We start from the raw sequence: 20,695 nt of genomic DNA on the forward strand, positions 1-20,695 counted from the left end.
TGAAAAACGGGATATTTAACTTATCGTGCGCTCAAACAAACCGAGTCAATGTCACGCCGTGAAGCGTAAAGTAGCCACAATCAACATGATTAAATATTTTCACGCTTAAATGCATGTACCCAACTGTCATCCTGTATGATCATTGGCTTCTCCATTGTCCTTCCACACATACGGGGCCAAGTATCCTTCTGAGCATCTTCCTCTCGAACGCGGCTAAGAGGGTTTCGTTAGATTTAGACAGTGTCCATGTCTCAGAGGCGTACGTGAGTACCGGTACTATATAGGTACTATATAGTCCCAGCTTCGTCCGTCGCGACAGGTTCTTTGAGGTGAACTGATTTTTCAGGCTGTGGAATGACCGATTGGCAGCCAGCATCCTTGCGCGCAACTCAGCTTCCATGCTATTGTCGTTGCTGACCTTTGACCCAAGATAGGTGAATTCTGGGACGACTTCAAAAGTGCGTTCACTATCTGCACGTCACGCCTACGTATATTCTGATTATTTATTGGTAGGTCCGCTGATGTTGCCACCATCAGTTTGGTCTTTGCCACGTTTATCTGCAATCCGAGGTTCTCTGCCGCCTGTTCGATCCCTTGGTAGGCTTCTGCTACATAGGAGAGCCGCAGACCAATGATGTCTATATCATCAGCGTATGCCAGGATCTGGGTTGACTTATAGAAGATGGTTCCCGTGTCTCCACCCTCGAGTCGCGGATGGCCCTCTCTAGCGCCAGGTTGAATAGGAGACAGGCAAGCCCGTCCCCCTGGCGCAGACCCTTGGTGGTAGCAAAAGGTCCTGAGAGTTTTCCATCCACCCTCACCTGGCAAGTGACGTTGGTCATAGTCATTCTAACTAGCTTTATCAGTTTGGCTGGGATTCCAAAAGAGCTCATATCGTCATACAGTTTTGTTTAATTGAACTCGCTCTTGAACTGTTGCCGCTCGCTGATATCAACACGCCAACACGGGTTCTTCCCTCGCCGCAGTGTGACCACCAATTTGGTGGAGTTTGTATCTCACTGCCATGCTGCATTCGCTTCGGGAGCCCAGATGGATGTCATCTATACCGACCTTAAGGCTGCCTTTGATCGGGTGAATCATCGCTTGCTGTTGGCGAAGCTTGCTCGTCTTGGATTCTCTACCCCTTTAGTGGAGTGGTTCGAATCTTACCTCACCAATCGTCGATATCGCGTGAAAGTTGAATGTATGACATCTAGGGAATTCGTGAGTTGTTCAGGCGTGCCACAGGGTAGTAACCTTGGACCTTTGCTGTTTTCTCTATTTTTCAATGACGTTACTACTGTAGTAAGGGAATCTGAATGTTTATTGTATGCGGACGATCTTAGACTTTTTTTTCCTGTGAGGTGTTTTGGTGATTGTCTTGTCCTGCAAGCATCGATCGACTCTTTTTCCGACTGGTGTCTGAACAACGACCTACAAATTTCTGTTGATGAATGTTTGTCCATGTCGTTTCACCGTTCTAATTGTCCAATAGTGTTTAACTACTGTATCTCCGGTACACAATTACAACGACACAGTGCAGTAAAAGACTTAGGAGTTACCCTTGACCGTAAACTTGACTTTCATGTGCACCATAACGAAATTATTGATAGAGCGAACAGAATGCTAGGATTTATACGCAGGCAGTCGAGAGAATTCTCCGACCCACATTGTCTTGTCGCACTCTACAAATCACTAGTCAGATCCATCTTAGAATACTCCTCAGTAGTTTGGTGCCCATCGTCGTCGTTATGGTCGAATAAGATTGAGTCAGTGCAGAAAAAATTCACCTGTTTGGTTTTACGGTACACACCCTGGCGTAACGTAGCAGCGAGACCTAGTTATCATGCCCGGTGTTTAATTTTTGGACTCGAGTCTCTCGCTACTCGTCGCAAAACGGCGCAAATCTTGTTTATGAAAAAAATCATCCTAGGAGAGATAGATTCACCGGACCTTTTAGCTAGAGTTAATTTCCACGTACCTGCTCGTATTTTAAGAAACTTAAGGCTACTAGGAGTTGACCAAACTAGACGTGCATATAGCGATAATGAACCTTTGACTGCGATGGCTATTAGATTTAATGCACATTATGACTCTTTTGACTGGAATTCCCTAAGTTAACCTGTTTTTCTTGCTGTGATACTCTGTGTTATTTATTTTGTGCTGATGTTACATTGTACCGTGATGCTTTATGTTATTATAAGTTTAGTTTATAAGATCAGTGATAAGGCCAATGATGGCCAATCACTTAACATTTACAAATAAACAAATAAACAAATAATTGTTTAATTGTTTATTTCTCGTTCAATGGATAACAATGGATCCGTGTGAATGTTCTTAAGTCTAATATTAGTTAGAAATAAGTAGAAAGATCAACTTAATAATTCGTTTCTAAGGCAGTTTTTAAACGATTGCACTGAGGTTCCAAAATCAAACAAATGACGAACTTCGTTAAACACCTTAATCATGGAGTTGATGGGGTCTCTAGATCCATATCCAGTTCGACTACGGTTCAGGGCAAGGAACGGACGAAAACGAAGCTGACCAGCAGGCCCGTAAAAGTTTAACTGTAGGAGCAGGGATGGACAGTCGATGTTACTTTGCAGTAAACCAGCCACAAACAATTGTTGCGCGGTATGGCGTCTGATGTGGAGCGGTTGCAGTCCGAGAAGCTGAAGTCGCGTTTCATAAGGTGGCAACTGACTGCCAGGTGGCCAAGGTAACAAGCGTGTTGCGTATCGGGATAAGCCACGCTGTATCGATTCCATTCTCTCCGAAAGTCTTTGGGTTGAGGGCTTCCAGACAACACAGGCGTATTCGAGTACCGGGCGAACCCCGGCTATGCTATCATATGTGGTTATGAAATCAATGAAGAGATGGTATGTGTCGTGTCTCTATTCAGCCATCTTCTCTAAGATCTGCCGCATGGTGAAGATCTGATCAGTGGTTGATTTTCCGTTTCGGAATCTTCTTTGATAGTTTCCGATTATCTCTTCGACGTGCGGGACAAGACGATCCTGAAAGATCAGGGAGAATATTTTATAGGCGGTATTCAACACCGTAATACCCCTGTAGTTGTTGCAGCCCAACCTGGCTCCCTTCTTGTATATGGGGTAGATGATGCCGCGATTCCAATAACAAAGACATTGATTCGCTATCCCACACCTCAGTAACAATTTGATGAATCTCGTTTTCTAGTCGTCCATTCTTGACCAGTTCAGCTGCAATTCCGTCGGTTCCGGGTGCCTTGTTATTTTTCAGCCGACGGATAGCCTTTCGTGTTTCTTCTATGATAGGTGGCAGTAGCATGACACTATCTGCTAGTGGCGCTTCTAGCTGTCCGCTGAACTGGTCGTTGAGTAATTCATCAAAGTACTGAGCCCACCGCGAGAGGACCTCTGGCTGGTTACTAACCAGATCTCCATCCTTGTTCTTACAATTACGTACCACAATTACAATGACGCTAAACGTTCAGTCGCGACACACGAAGAACATTAATATGGGACAACACTTGAGCACCCGTCATGTCCAGCTCGTACGCATTAGATACCGCGTTTACAGCATGATATATGCGTAATGGCCAGCATGACATATGTTTGTCTCTGGAATGGCCAGCAGCGCACGAGGACGAAGGGTTCTAGCAGAGTAACGTACAGATGAACTGAAGAGAGCAACTATTGAGAAGGCCAACGAGCCCAGCCCGCCTAGCTTGTTCTATCCGGTCGTGGAGTTGCGGCAAGCCGAGCATCAAAAATGTTTATGTATTTTTAATTGAATATCAACGAATGTCATCGATTTTGTTTACACACTTCACAGCGTGACGTTATTGGGCGGTATGTCTGGATACAAAGCTATACGCGAAAATTCGAGCTACGCGAATGTCTCGAGGAAAGACAGTAAATGTAATATAACATAAAAAAGTAAATATGCCATATTAGACACGGATCCTCTACAAAGAATGGGTGTGTCGATTTGATGGAAAAAGGCTTATTCTTAACAATATTTTTAATCTTTTCGTTGCGCTCTCAACTTGATCTTTTAATTGTTGAGAGAAATTTCTATTTAATTGCATGCATATTTATGCCTTCAAAAGGCCTATTATTTTATTCTCATAACAAATACTGTAACACGAACCGGTATTTTTCGGGTACGTAATTTGATGATAAGTCCCACCTCTTACCCCAACACAGGTTTGAGAAGGACGAAAGTATCTATAAGATAATTCTACTCTAATAGTTGTTATGAAATAAAAAACGAGCAAGTGGTGGCTTCGGAAAACTCTCAGAGGAACCGTCCGAGTCATACACACACCCAAGATGACCAACATAGTTTCATCAAGAAAAAATGGGTCATACTCCATCGAATACAATAGTATTCCCTAGCAGCCTTTACGTAGTCCGCCAAGAACCAATACATGGATCCGGCACACCACTTATCAGGACACAACTGCGACATGCATATGGCCAGTTCCACTAGTGCCTACCGCTGACTCCAGGGTTTCTGGCACCAACGACTGGCTCCAGGGCACTACCTAACTGCATTGGTAGGAGATCATCCATCTCTGGATGAGATTGACAGCGACATCAAGCAGCTTAAGAGCAATAAGTCTGCTGGCATCGATGGACTGGCGGCCGAGCTCTTCAAGATGGTGCCGGAGAGGCTTACCGTCGAAATACATCGGTTGATCATGAAAGTCTGGGAGCAAGAGGAATTATCGGAGGAGTGGAAGCTGATTTTTATTCACACAGTCTACAAAAAGGACACCAGGCTAGACTGCTCGAACTCTCTAGCCATCACAGTCCTTAATGCCGCTTACAAGATCCTGTCCCAGATCCTGTTTTGCATACTTGCGCCCCTTGCTACAAAATCTACATCGCTCTGGAAGGTGTCATTCGAAGCGCGGGGCTAGACAACGACATCCGTGGCACGATCCTCTACCGATCTCTCCAATTTATTGGCTTCGCGGATGACATCGACATAATCGGCAGGACAACAGCGAAGGTGTGTGAGGCATACACCCGACTCAATCGCGAAGCAGCAAGAAATCATTGAGAATGCTATCTCGGGACGGTCGTTACTTCGGACAACGGAGGCGCATTGTGCAGAGGAATCGGGCATACTATGGGCTTCACAGACTGCTGAGATCGAGAAGACTTCAAGCCCGCACGAAATGTGAGATACATCGCACATTGATTCGCCCGATGGGCCTCTACGGACACGAGTCCTTAACCATCCGAGTGGAGGATGCAAACGCTCTGGGCGTGTTTGAGCGACGCATCCTCCGGGCCATCTTTGGCGATATGTTCATGGAGCATGGAGCGTGGAGGAGAAGGATGAACCACGAGCTTGCTTACTTGATGACAGCGATCCCCAGTCCAGCATAAGGCGAAAGGGAGCACAGCGGATTTGATGGCTGTATCAGGTGAAGAGAGAGAGAGAGAGCGAGAGAGAGAGAGAGAGAGAGCGAAAGAGAGAGAGAGAGAGAGAAAGAGAGCAAGAGAGAGAGAGAGAGCAAGAGAGAGAGAGAGAGAGAGAGAGAGAGAGAGAGAGAGAGAGAGAGAGAGAATCAAACCCATGTACAAACTGTCAACGGCAACTTTTCCGGACTGCCATATCCATAGATTTTTCAGCAGGCGGAATTACACGGCTCCGAAATTCCGGTCCATGTATTTTCGGCCTTAACGTTTTCGCATTAATTGCTTCTATTTATCAATAGAAGTGGCTATTGATAGATAAGGTTGACGAGTATAACAGAAATTGATCGTATGAAAGTGAGGTTTAAGCCGAGTCTACACGTTGTTGAAAAAAGCAACCGTTCGGTAAGAATGTGTATTGTCGGCATAGACTTACATTGATGATTTGTGTTCGATAATACAAATAATGTTTTTTCATAAAGTATGAAATAAAAAAAATCTTTCAGCATTATTTGGGATCTGGACAACAAATAAAAGTAATATTCAGCAATTAGAAATATTGTATACTCTATTTATACGCCAGCGTCTATGATTTTTTTTTATTCTCTTTTTTAGTCAAGTTATAGTATTGTTCAAGAACGGCATAATATTTCACAATGTCACGATCATCATTATAAATAAACAATAAAAAATCATTTAAGAAATGCTAAGACTTATAAAAAATAATCGAATTTATGAAAGACACATTTTGTTTCACTTATTGAAGAGAGGGGCAATTTATTGAATGGTTATTTTATTCATATCTAAAAATTTGCATTCTCTTTTCAATATCAGGGTTCTTGAATTTTGATGCTGGGTTTTCTTCACAATAATTTATTTTGCAGAATTTCTCATCGTACGTTGTATCTGAAAATTTGATGCTAGTAGTAGATTATAATTTCTAGTTTAAATGGGTCTGATTTTCAAATTTTTTGCGTATGAGCTCAACAATTTCGTAATCTCGGGTTGCATCAAAGTGCAGAGTAGAGTGAGAAGGGTTCGAATGACGGCCAATTCGCTCGCTTCCAATCAATGTGTATAACCGAATTACCATATTGTTGTGAGACTCCTAAACACTAGTCGAGGTAGGGTGGTGTGTTTTTTGCTGGTTTTTGTTTTCAAATGCAGTTTGTTTGCATTGTTAGTTTACACAATTTTCTAATGGTTGTCTAAATTTATTCTACACATTTAGGTTCAAATCGATCCCATTTACGGTCACTTTTTGCATTCTAGATTAGTTGTTTGTAATACCTACAAGAACAGTGCAATACCCGGTCAGTTAATTCCTGGAGGATGTGCTGTTTTTCTGAGTGAAATGAAATGCACTCTGCAATATTTCTATCATTTTATTTGTTGTATATCATTTGTTCTTGGGAGGCAAAGGGACATTTATGGATCGTGCAATTGAATTATTTCCTAACGCGTGGTGCGGGGGCTTAAAGATCTGGCACCGGACAGAGAAGGGATCAGATGCTTCAGTGCTTGTTTGTAGCTAGCTTAACGTACGTTTTGGTTTTGACAATAAATAACATTTTTAGCCTTAGCTATGGCAATCGAAGTGCTTAGAATTTGATTCCAGACTGAACTTGCGCCATCAGAGTGGCGGATGCCTGCAGCTTCTTCGTTTCTTCTGGCGTAAGAATTTGCTTCACCACGTGGCTAACGCCGTTACGGCCCAGCACGCATGGCAGCGATAGATAGACTTCGTCATCAATTCCGTGCTCACCCTGTGTGTATACAAAAAAAAGGAACATTAACAACGTTTCGTGATGCACAAACACAAAGTACTTGCTGCGAGACCTACCTTAACCAGCGTCGAAACGGCATGGACGTTGTAAGTGTTCCGCAAAATAGCAGACGCTAGGGAAGCTACGCTAAGCCCAATAGCCCAGGATGTATAGCCCTTCAGACGAATGACTTCGTACGCGCTGTTAACAACTTGATGATGCAGATCACCCCACTTTTCTGTATCGGCATCGGTACCGATGCTTGGGTTAATTTCGGCCAAACGAACACCGGCCACGTTCACACCGGACCACACTGGCACGCTGCTGTCACCGTGCTCGCCGATGATCCAACCGTGGCACGAGGTGGGAGCGACGCCCAGCTTTTGCGACATCAGGAAGCGGAAGCGGGACGAGTCAAGGTTGGTGCCGGAACCAATGACACGGTTCTTGGGCAGTCCACTCAATTTCCATGCAACGTAGGTAAGGATATCGACCGGGTTGGAGACGACCAGCAGAATGCAGTCCGGGCTTTGGGCGACCAGCTTGGGGATAATACCCTTCAGGATGTCGGTATTACGCTGGACGAGGTCTAGTCGGCTTTCGCCCTCCTTCTGACGCACGCCAGCCGTAATGACGATCAAACGAGAGCCAGCAGAGACAGAAAAATCTGCAACGAGATAACGAGAAACAGTGTACAATAAGTAAAATGTTTGATATGGTTGACTTTTGTGCTGAATTTAACGATAGCTAGAATTCAAATCGGCTTTACAGCGCCATCTAGGTGTGGGAGTTGAAAGCATGCCATAGTGAGCAGATGTTCATAGCGTGAGCATAATTCTTAGCTCACTTCACCTTTATCTCACCGTGAACTTTTGGCGCGTTAGAAAACCCTTTTGTTTTGAATAAAAACTCGGATAGGACCAAAATGTTGATGTTTAGCATCAATTTAACTCCGCACAATGTTTAACAATACAGTTGTTGTCCGGCCCAGCACATATTACTCTGTGTTACTTTAATGCGTGAGTGTGATAATGCAAAAGCTGTTTAACAAGTTAAACAGTTGATGAAAAGGGTGTTTGCAAAGTGTTTTGTTTTTACCCCGATAGACACAATCGATCGGAATATAAAGCCGACGGCGAAGAGATGCAATTTCTGGTAATGAGGCAATAATGAAGCAAATGACACACAGATAAGCACACTTTAACTGTGAAGGCAGGTCACTGAAACTTGATAACAAGTAAAGGGCTGAGGGGTTGGTAATCTTTTTTTTTGTTGGTGCAATTTTGTTCTAATCGCATAGCGAGGCTGACTTTGAGTTTTGAGTAAGCGTTATCTGGAAACATTGAATTTACGAGTGATGAACCTATAGTACACACATGGAAGAAGTTTATCAATGAAGTACGGATGTACAAACCGCGTAAAGCTTGGCAAAGTGATTGTGATGAATTTTAGCGATTTGGATTGATTTGCAAATAAGCCGACATTACTGAAACAGTTTAAAAGTGTAATGAACAAAACTTAATCAGAAAAGTGCACCATTTGTTACATTGGGTTATGAAAAGTGATAGATTCTTGATTAAATTACAACCCCACCGTTCTGGTCGGTCTACACGCAAAGGTGTAGTAAAGAAAGCACAGTAGTGATAGCGTCTGGAGGCCAATGCACCTAGTGTCTTCACTTGGATAGCAAAACTGTAATAAGTGCACCCCTTCCCTTCCCGTGCTGTCTCACTTTGGTGTCAGAGAACGTGTTCTTTGACATACCCTACATATCGCAGAATAATAAAGCGAAGAAATGATACCGTCGGTGGTTGTGCGAAGTTCATTGGGAGGTCAAGCTGAAGTCAGTGTAGTTTTGTATCGAACCACAGGGCATGCGCTGTGGTGTGTTTCGCTCAAACGGCAAAGACGTTGTTGAGCAAGCATCTTTTATTTTTGGATGTTTTATTCCAACCTTCTATTCCTTTGAATTGATACAGAACGAGTTTGAAATAAAACTGTTTATTGTACGTAACAGATCTCGTGATTTATCCGGAACTGTTACCAGCACTGTACTGCTCCCAAAACTCTCGCTTTCATTTAACGTCTATGCCCTTGTGTTTATTGTGACGGAAGAGCGATGAAAAACGCGAGTACAAAAAAATAGGCCAGCAAGGGTTTTGTCCAATTCTCTCTCGCTCAATTTATCTAATGCTGGTTGTGTCTGTGTGTTTGTTTTTTTTTTGTTTTCAAGTGGTCACGATGTGAATACCCGAATGATAGTAAAAGTGTTCTTGAAACGTTATTCAGCTGGACAGCACGGCGCGGACAGCAGTCTGGAATGATCGGTCCCATCGCAACGTGTCCCATCCCAGCTCGGACCGTACAGGACGGGGAAAGAGGAGCAATGTTTAGCAAAAAAACTTACCGGTGCCTGCACTGACGTGAGCGTTCTTCATGAAGGCAGAGCCATGCTGCAGATCCATCATTTCACCCTGCAGTTTGTCTGCGTTGACATCAATGAGAGCAACCTCACTGGACACATTCTGGCGTGGGCGAAGTATTGTAAAACGGATTCATTTTAGTAAATACTTTCACTGCGATCTTACAAGCTTGCAAATACCTGGGTTAGAATACTGAATGCACAGGCCATGCCGACTTGGCCAATACCGACAACGGTGACCTTGTTGCCAGACGAGGTCATCGGTTCGGCAATCTGGGTAAGCAGCTTAGCTTTCACTTCAGACATTTTGACGAACTGTAGAACTGTGTTGTAGAAAGGGGAACTAATGATGGACACAATTAACACATTAACGGAACAAACGGCACAAATGATAAATATTGCACTGGTCAAATCAACTCACTTTAAACGTAGGTGTAATTCACCGTAGGAGCTTTAATTGCTAACTGATGGAAACTACCGGAATGTAGCACCGATGACGGAGTCACTATTCGTGTGTGCACCCTGACGCGGCCGACGGTGGAATATTTGTACTGACCTCGACGCGTTCCGTCGATATCCGAAACCGAGAGTGCGTCGGCTCAGGGCGCGCTTTTGAAGGTGACCTTTGGTATCGGTGGGATTCTCTGTTCCCCTCCCAACCAGTCTCATCGCTCAAAGAAAGGTACGGCATGTGCAGAAATGAGCGCAGAGCGCGGACAAGCGTACGATGGATGGAACGGTATGCTTCCTTTTCACGCACACCGCACATACGCGCCGCACCCGGCGCGAGCGCATGAATTGTGAGTATATGTGTTTATTAGACGACGATGGGCCAGGCTGATGCAAGCGGTGCGTAATGGTACGCGTCAGCTGTTTGGAGTACGTGTGGCGGGATGGTTGTGGCCGGGTGTTTGAAGAGTTTGTTTTTGATGTGCTTTTTGTGGTGACTGCCACGTGTTTTGTTTTAGAAAATTAGAAATAAGATAGAACCATAGTTTAGGTCCCCTCGCTCCCTTCCTTTTTGTATATGTATCTATTATTAAATAAATTTAGTAGTTTTACATATTGATATTGAATTGAGGTTGATTTGATTCCAATTTGTATTAAAAAAATGCGCGTAGAGTAGTAATCTAATTTAATGCTCCTCGACAATGTTTGTATTTAATATAATTTATGATACATATTATTAATTAATTTATATGTTTTTTCAATGACATATTTTTTAACTAGTGACTTTATTTCAATAAATGTAAATCTTATACTTCAACACTTATAATGCGCAGGAATTGCGCTCCTAGTTTTATGACTCATAGCAAATGATCATATCATAAACTTCTTTCTTTGCACAATGCCGAAAGTGAGCGCCCATAACAGAGTGAATGAATGATGCAACGAGTTCCTGGAACGATGCAACACTCGTGCAAAGTTCTACAACGCTTGTGAAATTTACGCACCAGAACAAGAGATGGAGAGAGAGTGAGAGAGAGTGCTTAAAGGTAGCAGTTGTGAATGAATACATTCTCAGCTACTTTTGAACATCTGCCAAAGATCACCAACGGAACGTGGTGGGTACCAAGGGTAGCGTTGTTGGTTGCACTTTTTTTTTGCATGTGACTGCATTTGCTGCATCCTACCTGTTGCTTTCAATGCCATTGCTACGCAAGAGCTTGGAGCACGAGACGTTTTGCACGTACTATTTTGCACGAGTGTTTGTATTACAATGCTACGTAAGACGATTAATATTACTTTAGAATAAATAAAGAACATATAGAATATGTGTAACAGAGATATATAATAATTTAAAAAAAGTAAAAATAAGTCTTCAAACTTATGCGCCTCTCGAGAGCCTATAACGAGGCCCGTAACGTATAAATGTAAATTCTGTCCTAAACAAAGTTTAATACTTTTTCTTTTTTGCGACAAAATCTAAGCTTCTTAATTAGATAGCTGCAGTAATTTAATGTATTGAGTAAGTATTTTATTATAAAAACGAAAGGAAAATGTTCACCAAAATCAAAATGTTAAAATATTAAAAATAACTCAGCATGACTCAGAAAAACGACGTTAAATTCCTCGGACTGGAGTGCTTGGAAACCCTGTGCAATATAACATAAGAGATGAATGTAGTTATGGGATTCAATTTTATTCAATTTTATAACCTAAACTAAGCCCTACTGCCAATAGAACATTATGAGAAGTCCATTAAAAATGAATATAACATATTCAAAAGCCACCAATTATGTTGGTATAAACATAAACAGAAAAAATGATTTTGCATATTTGAACTCTTCAACTTGTTTAATCTATGATGCATGATGTAGCTGGAAACTACTCCCAGTATAGTCTGTTCCTCTCGTTGTCTCGACTAACGCGGTTTCGGAGATACGCGGTTTTCTAAATTGTACAGATCAAATGTCAATTCAGTACAATTTGCTTCAAGAATTGTCCAATGCAGTATAAATTGCAGTTTTGCTAATAAATTTAATTCACTTACAAGCGAAACATATCAGACTATTCTGCACGAATTGCATTAAATAAAACGATTAACCTTCGTTTCTATGACCAAAAATACACCCTCATCTTTATGACCACCTACCCGGGTAGGTAATACATTTTATAAGGGAATTTGTATTTTTATTGGTAAAAAAATGTCTTATTTAACTTATTCTATGCAGCTATAATAACAACAATTCTTTTTATTTTATAAATTTATGAAGTATGGCTTTTAGTTACATAAATTGAATGCATAGCAATTAGTTCAACTGACACTTATACACCGCCATGTCTTCCCGACTGTCGGGGCAATCATTTCAATCTATGTGACTTTAGAAGAATATTAGGAGCTAGAAAACTTTTGGAATAGATTCTATAAATATAACTACATGCATTGCTATACATATCATAACAAAATTAGTGACTAATCGAAACCAAAATCCTTTATTGTATGTATTACCTACCCGGGTAGGTGGTTATGGAAGTAAGGGGTAAAAGTTGATTTTATTTTTTAAAGCACATTTAAAAACACTGAAAAATTCTGAATTTTTAACCATTTTTGCAAAACACGCTTCTCTAGGAATTTTATGTTTTTTGGTTCGATTCGATAATCCAATAAAAAGCTATCATAAAAAGAATAAGCAAAACATACCCGGGTAGGTGGTTATAGAAATGAAGGTTAAATGAAGTGTATAAAAGTACTAAATTGAATACAAATTCCAATTGTATTTTGGTAACCAATTGTATTTTGGTCGAAAACTGCAAAATTCGACATACGCGGATATTCGAGTTACGCGGATTCCTCGGGAACGCACAAACAGCGTAACTCGGGAACAGACTATACATGAGTGATTGTACGTTTTTAAAATTGTTCAATTACATACATCTGAACGGCTGTATGAAGTTGGTGTACTATTGCACTTTTTTTAAATAAAAAATGTAAAACAAATTTTTGATACAAACAAAAAATGACCAAATAATGTTTTATCCGATTTTCTTTGTAAATGCACCTACTGTGCCACTCACGAATTTAAACGGAAATAGCTTGGAACTTGAGATGTCCAATTGACGTACCATTGTGATTGCGCATGCCTTTCGAGCATCCACTGCTGAACAACGTTGTTATAACATGATTATGGACATAAAACCAATATTGCATGAGATATAGTGCATTTTGATTTTTATCATTCAATTAAATAGTAAGGCAAGAAATGAAATAAGCTGCCACTTTATGTCAAAATCTTTTGATATTAACAGTGTGATTCAAGCGAACAGCTTTTGGCGAATAAATTATGTGAATAAATAACTCAATCGAAAAGTGTATGATTGAATATTTTCAAGCTAAAACAAATCGTATTAATTTGAAAAACTATAACTGAGTTTCTATCAAGCTCAACAACGAAAGGGTAATATGCAATCCCTAAAATCCTATTTTAACATTATTAATTGCTTCTTTAATTTAGGTCCTAGAACAGATTGCTTTAATTGCTATTTACTTGAACTATTGCGATTCTGAGCAGTGTGCGAGGTTGTTGTAGTTGAATTCGCCCGTAGGTGCAGTGGATGCATTAGGTCGAAATTTGAATAATGTCCGAAGCGCAGGTGCAGCTAGTTCGAATCTACCCGTATGACCCGTTCGAATCTACCGGTAGGTCCAAGAAGACAAAAGTGACTCCGACTCTTGTTAAAAATTAAGGTAAAGAAAGGAATTTTCAATGAAAAATTTGTCATTTCACACATATTTAATTTAGACGTATAATAATTACGTATCAATTATATTAAAATTGTGATATTAACGCTTTTCACGAATGGTAATAATTTTTCCAGCTGTAAGTAAGACTGTTTTTAACTTATTCAGTATTCACTAACTCACTTAATCACTTCAGTATTTCACTTACTTAGCCTTATTCGGTAAATGTATACAATATGTGTAAGACAATTCCGGAGGTCAGAAATTTGAAAATTCACGCTATTGGCATAATTTCACATAATTTGTTACATGTTGTCCGGTCTTATTTCGCCATATCGCCATATCAGCATTTTACCCTACGTTCTCTTTGTTAAAAAAGATAAGATTAGATAAGATAAGATAAATTTCGGTAAGATAAGATAAGATAGTTTTCGTTAAAAAAGGATGTATTTTAAACAGCCATTCAGTTGTCGACACTTAACAAACGGCTATTGAAATTATTTAAAAAAAAAAAAATTAATGATGGACATTTATTCAATTAAATTTGAAGCTTTTTCCATTGAATTTGTTCGAAAAAAAATAGTTCGTTGATAAATGTTATGAAGAAACATTAACACAATTTTCAATTGTACACAATTGACTGACACATACTGTAGTCTCAAATCGTTGCTGTGACCTCTTTCAAATGATTCAGATTGTATGGATATTTTATCACATTGACCTTTTTTGTTACATGATTTCACATTCGCCTCTGTAACTCTGAGTGACTATTTGAGATGTGAATATTTAATTATTCTGTCTTTTACTGCTAAAATATCATCTGACTGTGGTATTTGGCCAGTAGGTGGTAGCAAACAGCAGCCGACTGGTTTTAAGGTTTCTCTTTCGTATTGATAGCATATGGACAGCGATATATCTTATAGTAAAGGTATAGTATAGTCAAACGAAAATCACACAATTTAAATATTACAGAAAAATCCACATTACTGATCCCAGCGTTTCGAAAAGAGAATGGATGAAAGATAAAATCTACAATTTATAACAAAGCCAGCATGATAAAAGAAAGAATCCAAAAAAGAGGAATGTTACAGTTTAAATGTGAAATAGTTATACAGTGGAGCGCCGTTTATCCGGGCTCATCGGGACTCCACTTTGCCCTGATATGTGAATAACACGGATAATGAGTCAAAGGATATATTTAATTACGAATTCTTGATTTTTTTTAAAATTTATCTTAATTTATAAAAATTACCCATTTTTTGTTAGCTTCATGATTTCCAATGAGAATATTTGAAATTTGTCGTGAATTATTATGTTTTTTGTTATGACTATTTATTCTGATACTAAATTTTTCAAATATCCTCTTTAGAACGCAATATCACTTTTGTATCGCTCTGTCATTTCTCAACAGCACGAACAAACGGACAGCCGGATATAAGGTACTCGGATAAACGGTGCTCCACTTAAACAACATGAATCACACTATTAAACAACATTATAGTAAAATGAAATCTGACGTGTATGAAAGGAGATTTTTTTATAAACTTTAAAAACTGCGAAGAATGCAACGTCGCCTATACGGGTGATTAAAATCACATAAACTGAAGAATGGATAAAATAACGCGTTTGGAGTTGATTATCTCGAAGGTGAATCGAAAGCTCAAAGCAACTGAAAATAAAGGATAAAATCATACCCTAACGGGTAGTGTAAACATTCTCATCCGAAAAGTGACGAAACGAGTGAACAACTGTTAAGTTTCGTTTGTAAGCTGCATTTCACAAGCAGTTCCATGCGATGATTAGATAATGTTGCTTCGTGGGATGGTCTGTTTTTATTGACGTGCTGTTTTGTTCGCCGGACGTTCATTTCCTTTGCTCGGGATTTCATTTCAGCACTGAAAAATATGCGCTCGTTCTGTTGATTGTCTGCTTCTTTGGATAATTTTACAAAAAGGCTGCACACATTTCACTTCGTTTACAATGGCAATCCTGGATGGTTTTAAGGCTTGCGCTGAACTGACGAATCCAGTTTAAATATCTTAATTTATACGAATCAAGGGAAGCTTGACGAAGCGTGGTTAAATGGAGGCAAGATCTCAGCGCAACTGGTTGCATGAGAGCATACGAGAAAAGAGAATGAATAAAAATGCAGGGTAAAGGAGATTCGGCGAATCAAACACAGTGTGGAAATAGTCTGGAAATAAGAATGGTTACAAATACTCAGGTACGAATCGATTGAAGACAATATCTTAAAACATTATAAAGAGATACGATATAAAACAAAAACAATAGTCTGGGATAGTAATTTCGTAGGTAGTATTTTATTTATAAATGTCGTTGTCAATGTAATTGATTTTAAAAGAATGGACAATAACAAAAATATATCGTAAAGCGAATTACTAAAATAAAACAGAAAAGGAATCAACCTGTTTCGAATTGTAATAAAAAATTAAAAATAAAAATAATAAATATAATAAATAAAATACTACTAATAAATTAGTAATATTTTTTGTTTATTACAAAAATAAGAATAATAATAATATTAAAATAATAATAATAATAATAATAATAAAAACTGTTGATAATAATTAATATGTGTAACGAAATTACTTCAGTTTAACATTTGATGGATCATATATGCTGTTGTTAGCTGTTAATTGTTGTTTATTACATTTATGCGTGTGTTAACTACACACACGGTTAATTCCATGCTATTGTGCCTGTTAATCTTCTTGAATTGGGCAAGTATCTAGAACACATTTTCATCTCGAATTTTTATGAAATATCTTTAATATCTTCAAGAAAATAGAGTTATTATCAGGGAATCTTTATTTTCTAAAAAACTCTTTTGAAATAAAATCTTCAAATACAAAAAGATATCTTCATGTAGGTCCTAAACTCAACTCACTTTTTTGTTGTTATAAAGTAGTAAAATAATATTGTTCAGCTGTGATTGGTTGAAAAATAAATTTACAACTAATGAAGGACGAGTTGAATGCAAATGGAGACTTGCAATGTTACTCTTTATTTCTCACAAATAGTTGGTCCCATCTCAAAGCAATTTTTATAAATTACCGTTAGTAGAATTACAGGTGGAATTACAGAAGTTCATATACGGCTAAATCATCTCAATCGCTCAATAATAATTGACAGTCCAATTGACTACATTGTGTTCTGATTCGCCAAATTTAAAATTAAACAAAAAAATAACACGCATTGTCTTCGAATTATACCAAATGTACTGAAACGGATACGTAAAATCGCGAAATGAACTTAAACGGATACATAAAATCAAGTTTAACAAGAAATCTCGATAGGAAGTCATAATGGTGAACTGTGCATAGATCAAGCTGATTGTTCCGACAAGTTCATTCCGCTTCCTTCAAGTTGTAACTGGGAACGATTAAGATGCGTCTCATTTTTCGAAAAAATATTTCAAGGATCTCACTCATGGAACGCGATGGAAGTGCTATCTTATCGAAACTTTTTAAAAGTCACACGGTATCCCGTAACCTACGGTGAAATTTCAATGATAATTTGCTGTGTTTTCTCTTACGGAAAAATAGTCTTGATCGACATCACATTGGCTGTGAAGTAAAAAGTTTGATAAAGTTCTTATAATGTTTTTTTTTTACTTTCTTGTTATGTTATGTTTGAATGTTTGCAGCATAATTGTTAAAGAGCATAATTTGTTAGGCCTATAAATATAGGCCGTTTAAAATCTAACAGTAGCTATACAAATGGTACAGGCAGGCCTTGATCGACAACGGTTGTTGAGTCAAAGAAGAAGAAGAAGAAGAAGAAGACTTCTTAGGTTGGTATGCTCAATCGGATGCGATTTTTATCGTACGATGCGTATCGTTTATGTGCTGTCAAATTCTATTATGTTGTTTTGTAGTTTGATACTAATAAACAATACATTTTAGGGTTGTTCCAAAAAAAACTTACATTGACGGATCGGATATAAACGGATTGACAGACAAAATCGTGTGTGACAATCTGAAATAAACAAAATATATGATTCTGTCAGCTAAATCGATCTGAAATAGTACATCTGATGGTGTTTAGTTGAATCTTGAAAATTTAGCTAAAAAAGTTAATTAATTAAACATACTGTAGCAGTAAAATGGTTTGGTTTATAAAGTTGTGTACATCACTCCATACAAGACATAATTTCAGAAAAAGATTTTATTACAAAAACAAAAGAGTCCTATCGTACTCAAAAGAGATAGTATGCTGTAGCATCTAGGACTGTCGGTGCAAGTGTATTTCACATTTCCTTGCAACGGCTGCGAAGCGTGCTGGTTGAATTTTTCTATTAATTAGCTGTATGCTGTTCGCTTTCATTATGCTAAAAATGCGAAAAATCCTCTCGTCACGCGATGGCATCGTTGGCATCATCTCGGCATGGTCTGCTCATTTTAATGTTTCTTCAGAAAATGAGTTTCATTCTAGTGCTCTGGTTCTGTCCATTAACGAGCGTTTTCTTAGGTTTTATGTTATCGAATGATATCAGGTAGAATATTGTTATAAGTGAATGAGTTTTTTTATTTTTATTAAATGAGAAAACTTAAACATTTTTGTTTTAACCGCATTTTTTTAATAACATTTTTGACTGTTTGGCAAATTTTTATGTGGCAATGAATGCGTGTGGACTAAGCACAGTAATTTACAGTAAATCTGTAATAAGTAATTTAAAAAAAAACAATATTACTACAGTTGATAGATTTAATTGGCACTATGTTCTCGTCGATTCACTATTATGCAAACAACAAACGATCCGATTATAATGAAAAGCGGTTGTAAGCGAGATGATATGGTAAAATCGTATATTTTTTCAATGCTTATTGTGCAATTTGTACGCATTATCGAGGTCTGGTTGAAATCCTCGATTGTCAAACGAGGTGCTACGAGGAATGGGTTCTTGTTTTATATTATGTGCATATTCACTTTTTTTTACTATAATCTATCAATCGCTCGCTAAAACAAATGCATCTGACCTCAATAATGCCTTGCACGGAAGGGAAAGCATTCGGGAGGAAAACAGTGCGCCGCTAGGGTACAGGATGTATGTTTGTGTGGTTTTGCACAGTTGAGCTATTATTAACTGCAAACGACATCGAAGGGCACCAGTGTGGGTTATCGCTGTGCGTCCTTTGCATCGATGCATTTGTAAGACAAAAGGGAAAGGATTTGTGAAAAAAAACACATACTCAGCCTCTAAGCACAATTGCATTCCCTGCACAGACGGATGTGTGCTAGCGAAACAGGTTGTGCAAAACAGTTTTTGCTCTTCAAAATCCCGCCAGTTTTACCTCGTTTTCGTTTGTGGTGTTTATATGCTTTTGGCGAATGGTTGGCAAAAACAGGAGAAAACATACTGGCGACATGTTTTCACTCCTCTACGGTAATTTTGCAGCTCGGCGTATTGTTTGGGGGATTTCTTTTTTTTGCAAGTACTTTTCTCACAACACTTTGACACGTACAAGTGTCTTGAGTACATATGGCCAAGGTTTCGCCGTCTGCATCAGGGGTCGAATATCAACCAAACCACACGAAAAACTACAGTGCATCAGCATAACAACTTACCATCATCCGCCATTACTGTGAGAATGGAATAGAGAAACTTGATTATAAGAGTAATATATTGTTAAATATACAGCAAGAAAGTGATTTATAGCAGTTTAGCTTCATTTTGTGCGTGACGTTTTTTTTTTTACTTTGAGACAAATTGCTTACAATCAACACATTTTCCACAAAACTGTAGTAAGACCTTTGTGATTCTATAAGCCTTTTCTTATTCGCACGGTTGATTATTGAGTGAACTAGGGTTGCTGCTTCGCCATGCTTTGGTTGCTAAGAAATATGCTCCAACATCCCCGATGGGCCAATAGGCATGTTGTTCGAGTTCGATTTCACTCCACAGCAACCCCTGTCTGTCATCCGTACACCAAGCCGTTGTGCTCCACTTTTTTGTGTGACCGAGAAGGATCGTGGTGACGCGTCCGTAGACAAATAAGCTTGCCACTTCGTATAAGTGCAATGAAATCCACACCACGCCAGTTGCTGAAAGGGTTCCATGCATGCAAAACTCCCATGCAGTTTTTTTTTGTTGTTTTGCACATTAACATTAACCGTAGGGGCGCAGGGGACTAACACTCATACACTCAGTGATGAGGCGTGACAATAGCTGCTTGAAGCGGGGTTTTGATGTCTGGAATAAAATTCGGGACGAGCGTGAAACCGGCCCGGGCAAGGATGTCGGATGTCAGGATGCATCGAAGAAGCACTTGGGCACGTTTTCCGGTGTCGTTTTGTTTTTGCTAACAGGGCTGGATCCTACCCCACGTCGAATAAAGGAAGAAGAAGAAGAGGCAGATGGATGCAATTGGGCTGGCTGGGAATTTAAGGTAGTCAGATGGAAAATGTAGTCATCAAACTCAACGTGAGTAGGCACAGTGGGGGTTCCCTAGCTCATGGGATGATTAATATTGGAGTATCGAAGGAGTGAGAAGCGCGCGAGCTCATGTGGATTCTAATTGACGATATTATTTGCTTATCGTATGGAGCACATTAGTATGATCATTAGTGCGGTTTGGTAGACGTAAGCAATGCAAAGAATATTTTTAGAAAATAAAATTCAAGGAGAATTTCAAACTACCATTTAAAAAAATGGATCATTTGAACAACAATCATTATAGATACAATCGTTTCTGATTAATTTATTTACTATCTGATTGATGCAATCGTTCATCGTTTGCTTCAAGCTAAACCTAGAAAGCTAAGTTATAAAATGCTTTGATCGCATGCTGAAAAGTAGGAATAACCAGAAACAAGAATGTGAATCGATGGGACATTGTGTGCGTTTGTGTGCGTGAAACTAGAATCAGAAAAAATGCGCCTCCGGTAA

The 20,695-nt window shown here is 39.1% G+C and overlaps 2 protein-coding genes across 3 annotated transcripts in view; one reads left to right on the forward strand and one right to left on the reverse strand.

The window, feature by feature from the left end:
- LOC120950176 (FH1/FH2 domain-containing protein 3) overlaps nucleotides 1–20,695 on the forward strand; it is a 181,529-nt gene that overhangs the window by 46,129 nt on the left and 114,705 nt on the right. The gene's annotated exons all lie outside the window — the stretch shown is intronic.
- LOC120950559 (L-lactate dehydrogenase) lies at nucleotides 6,782–10,319 on the reverse strand. 2 transcript variants are annotated; one of them, XM_040368688.2, is made up of 5 exons: nucleotides 10,024–10,319; nucleotides 9,783–9,925; nucleotides 9,588–9,705; nucleotides 7,258–7,847; nucleotides 6,782–7,180 (listed from the first exon to the last, which is right to left on the reverse strand). In XM_040368688.2, the coding sequence occupies exons 2-5, from the start codon at nucleotides 9,906–9,908 to the stop codon at nucleotides 7,016–7,018; spliced, it is 999 nt and encodes a 332-aa protein (XP_040224622.1). In that variant the 5' UTR covers nucleotides 9,909–9,925; nucleotides 10,024–10,319; the 3' UTR covers nucleotides 6,782–7,015. The 2 variants fall into 2 exon arrangements, with proteins under 2 accessions (XP_040224622.1, XP_040224621.1); XM_040368687.2 differs by having other exon boundaries at nucleotides 9,783–9,945; nucleotides 10,024–10,316.

Source organism: Anopheles coluzzii, chromosome 2 (genome assembly GCF_943734685.1).
Source record: "Anopheles coluzzii chromosome 2, AcolN3, whole genome shotgun sequence".
NCBI classification, from domain to species: domain Eukaryota; kingdom Metazoa; phylum Arthropoda; class Insecta; order Diptera; family Culicidae; genus Anopheles; species Anopheles coluzzii.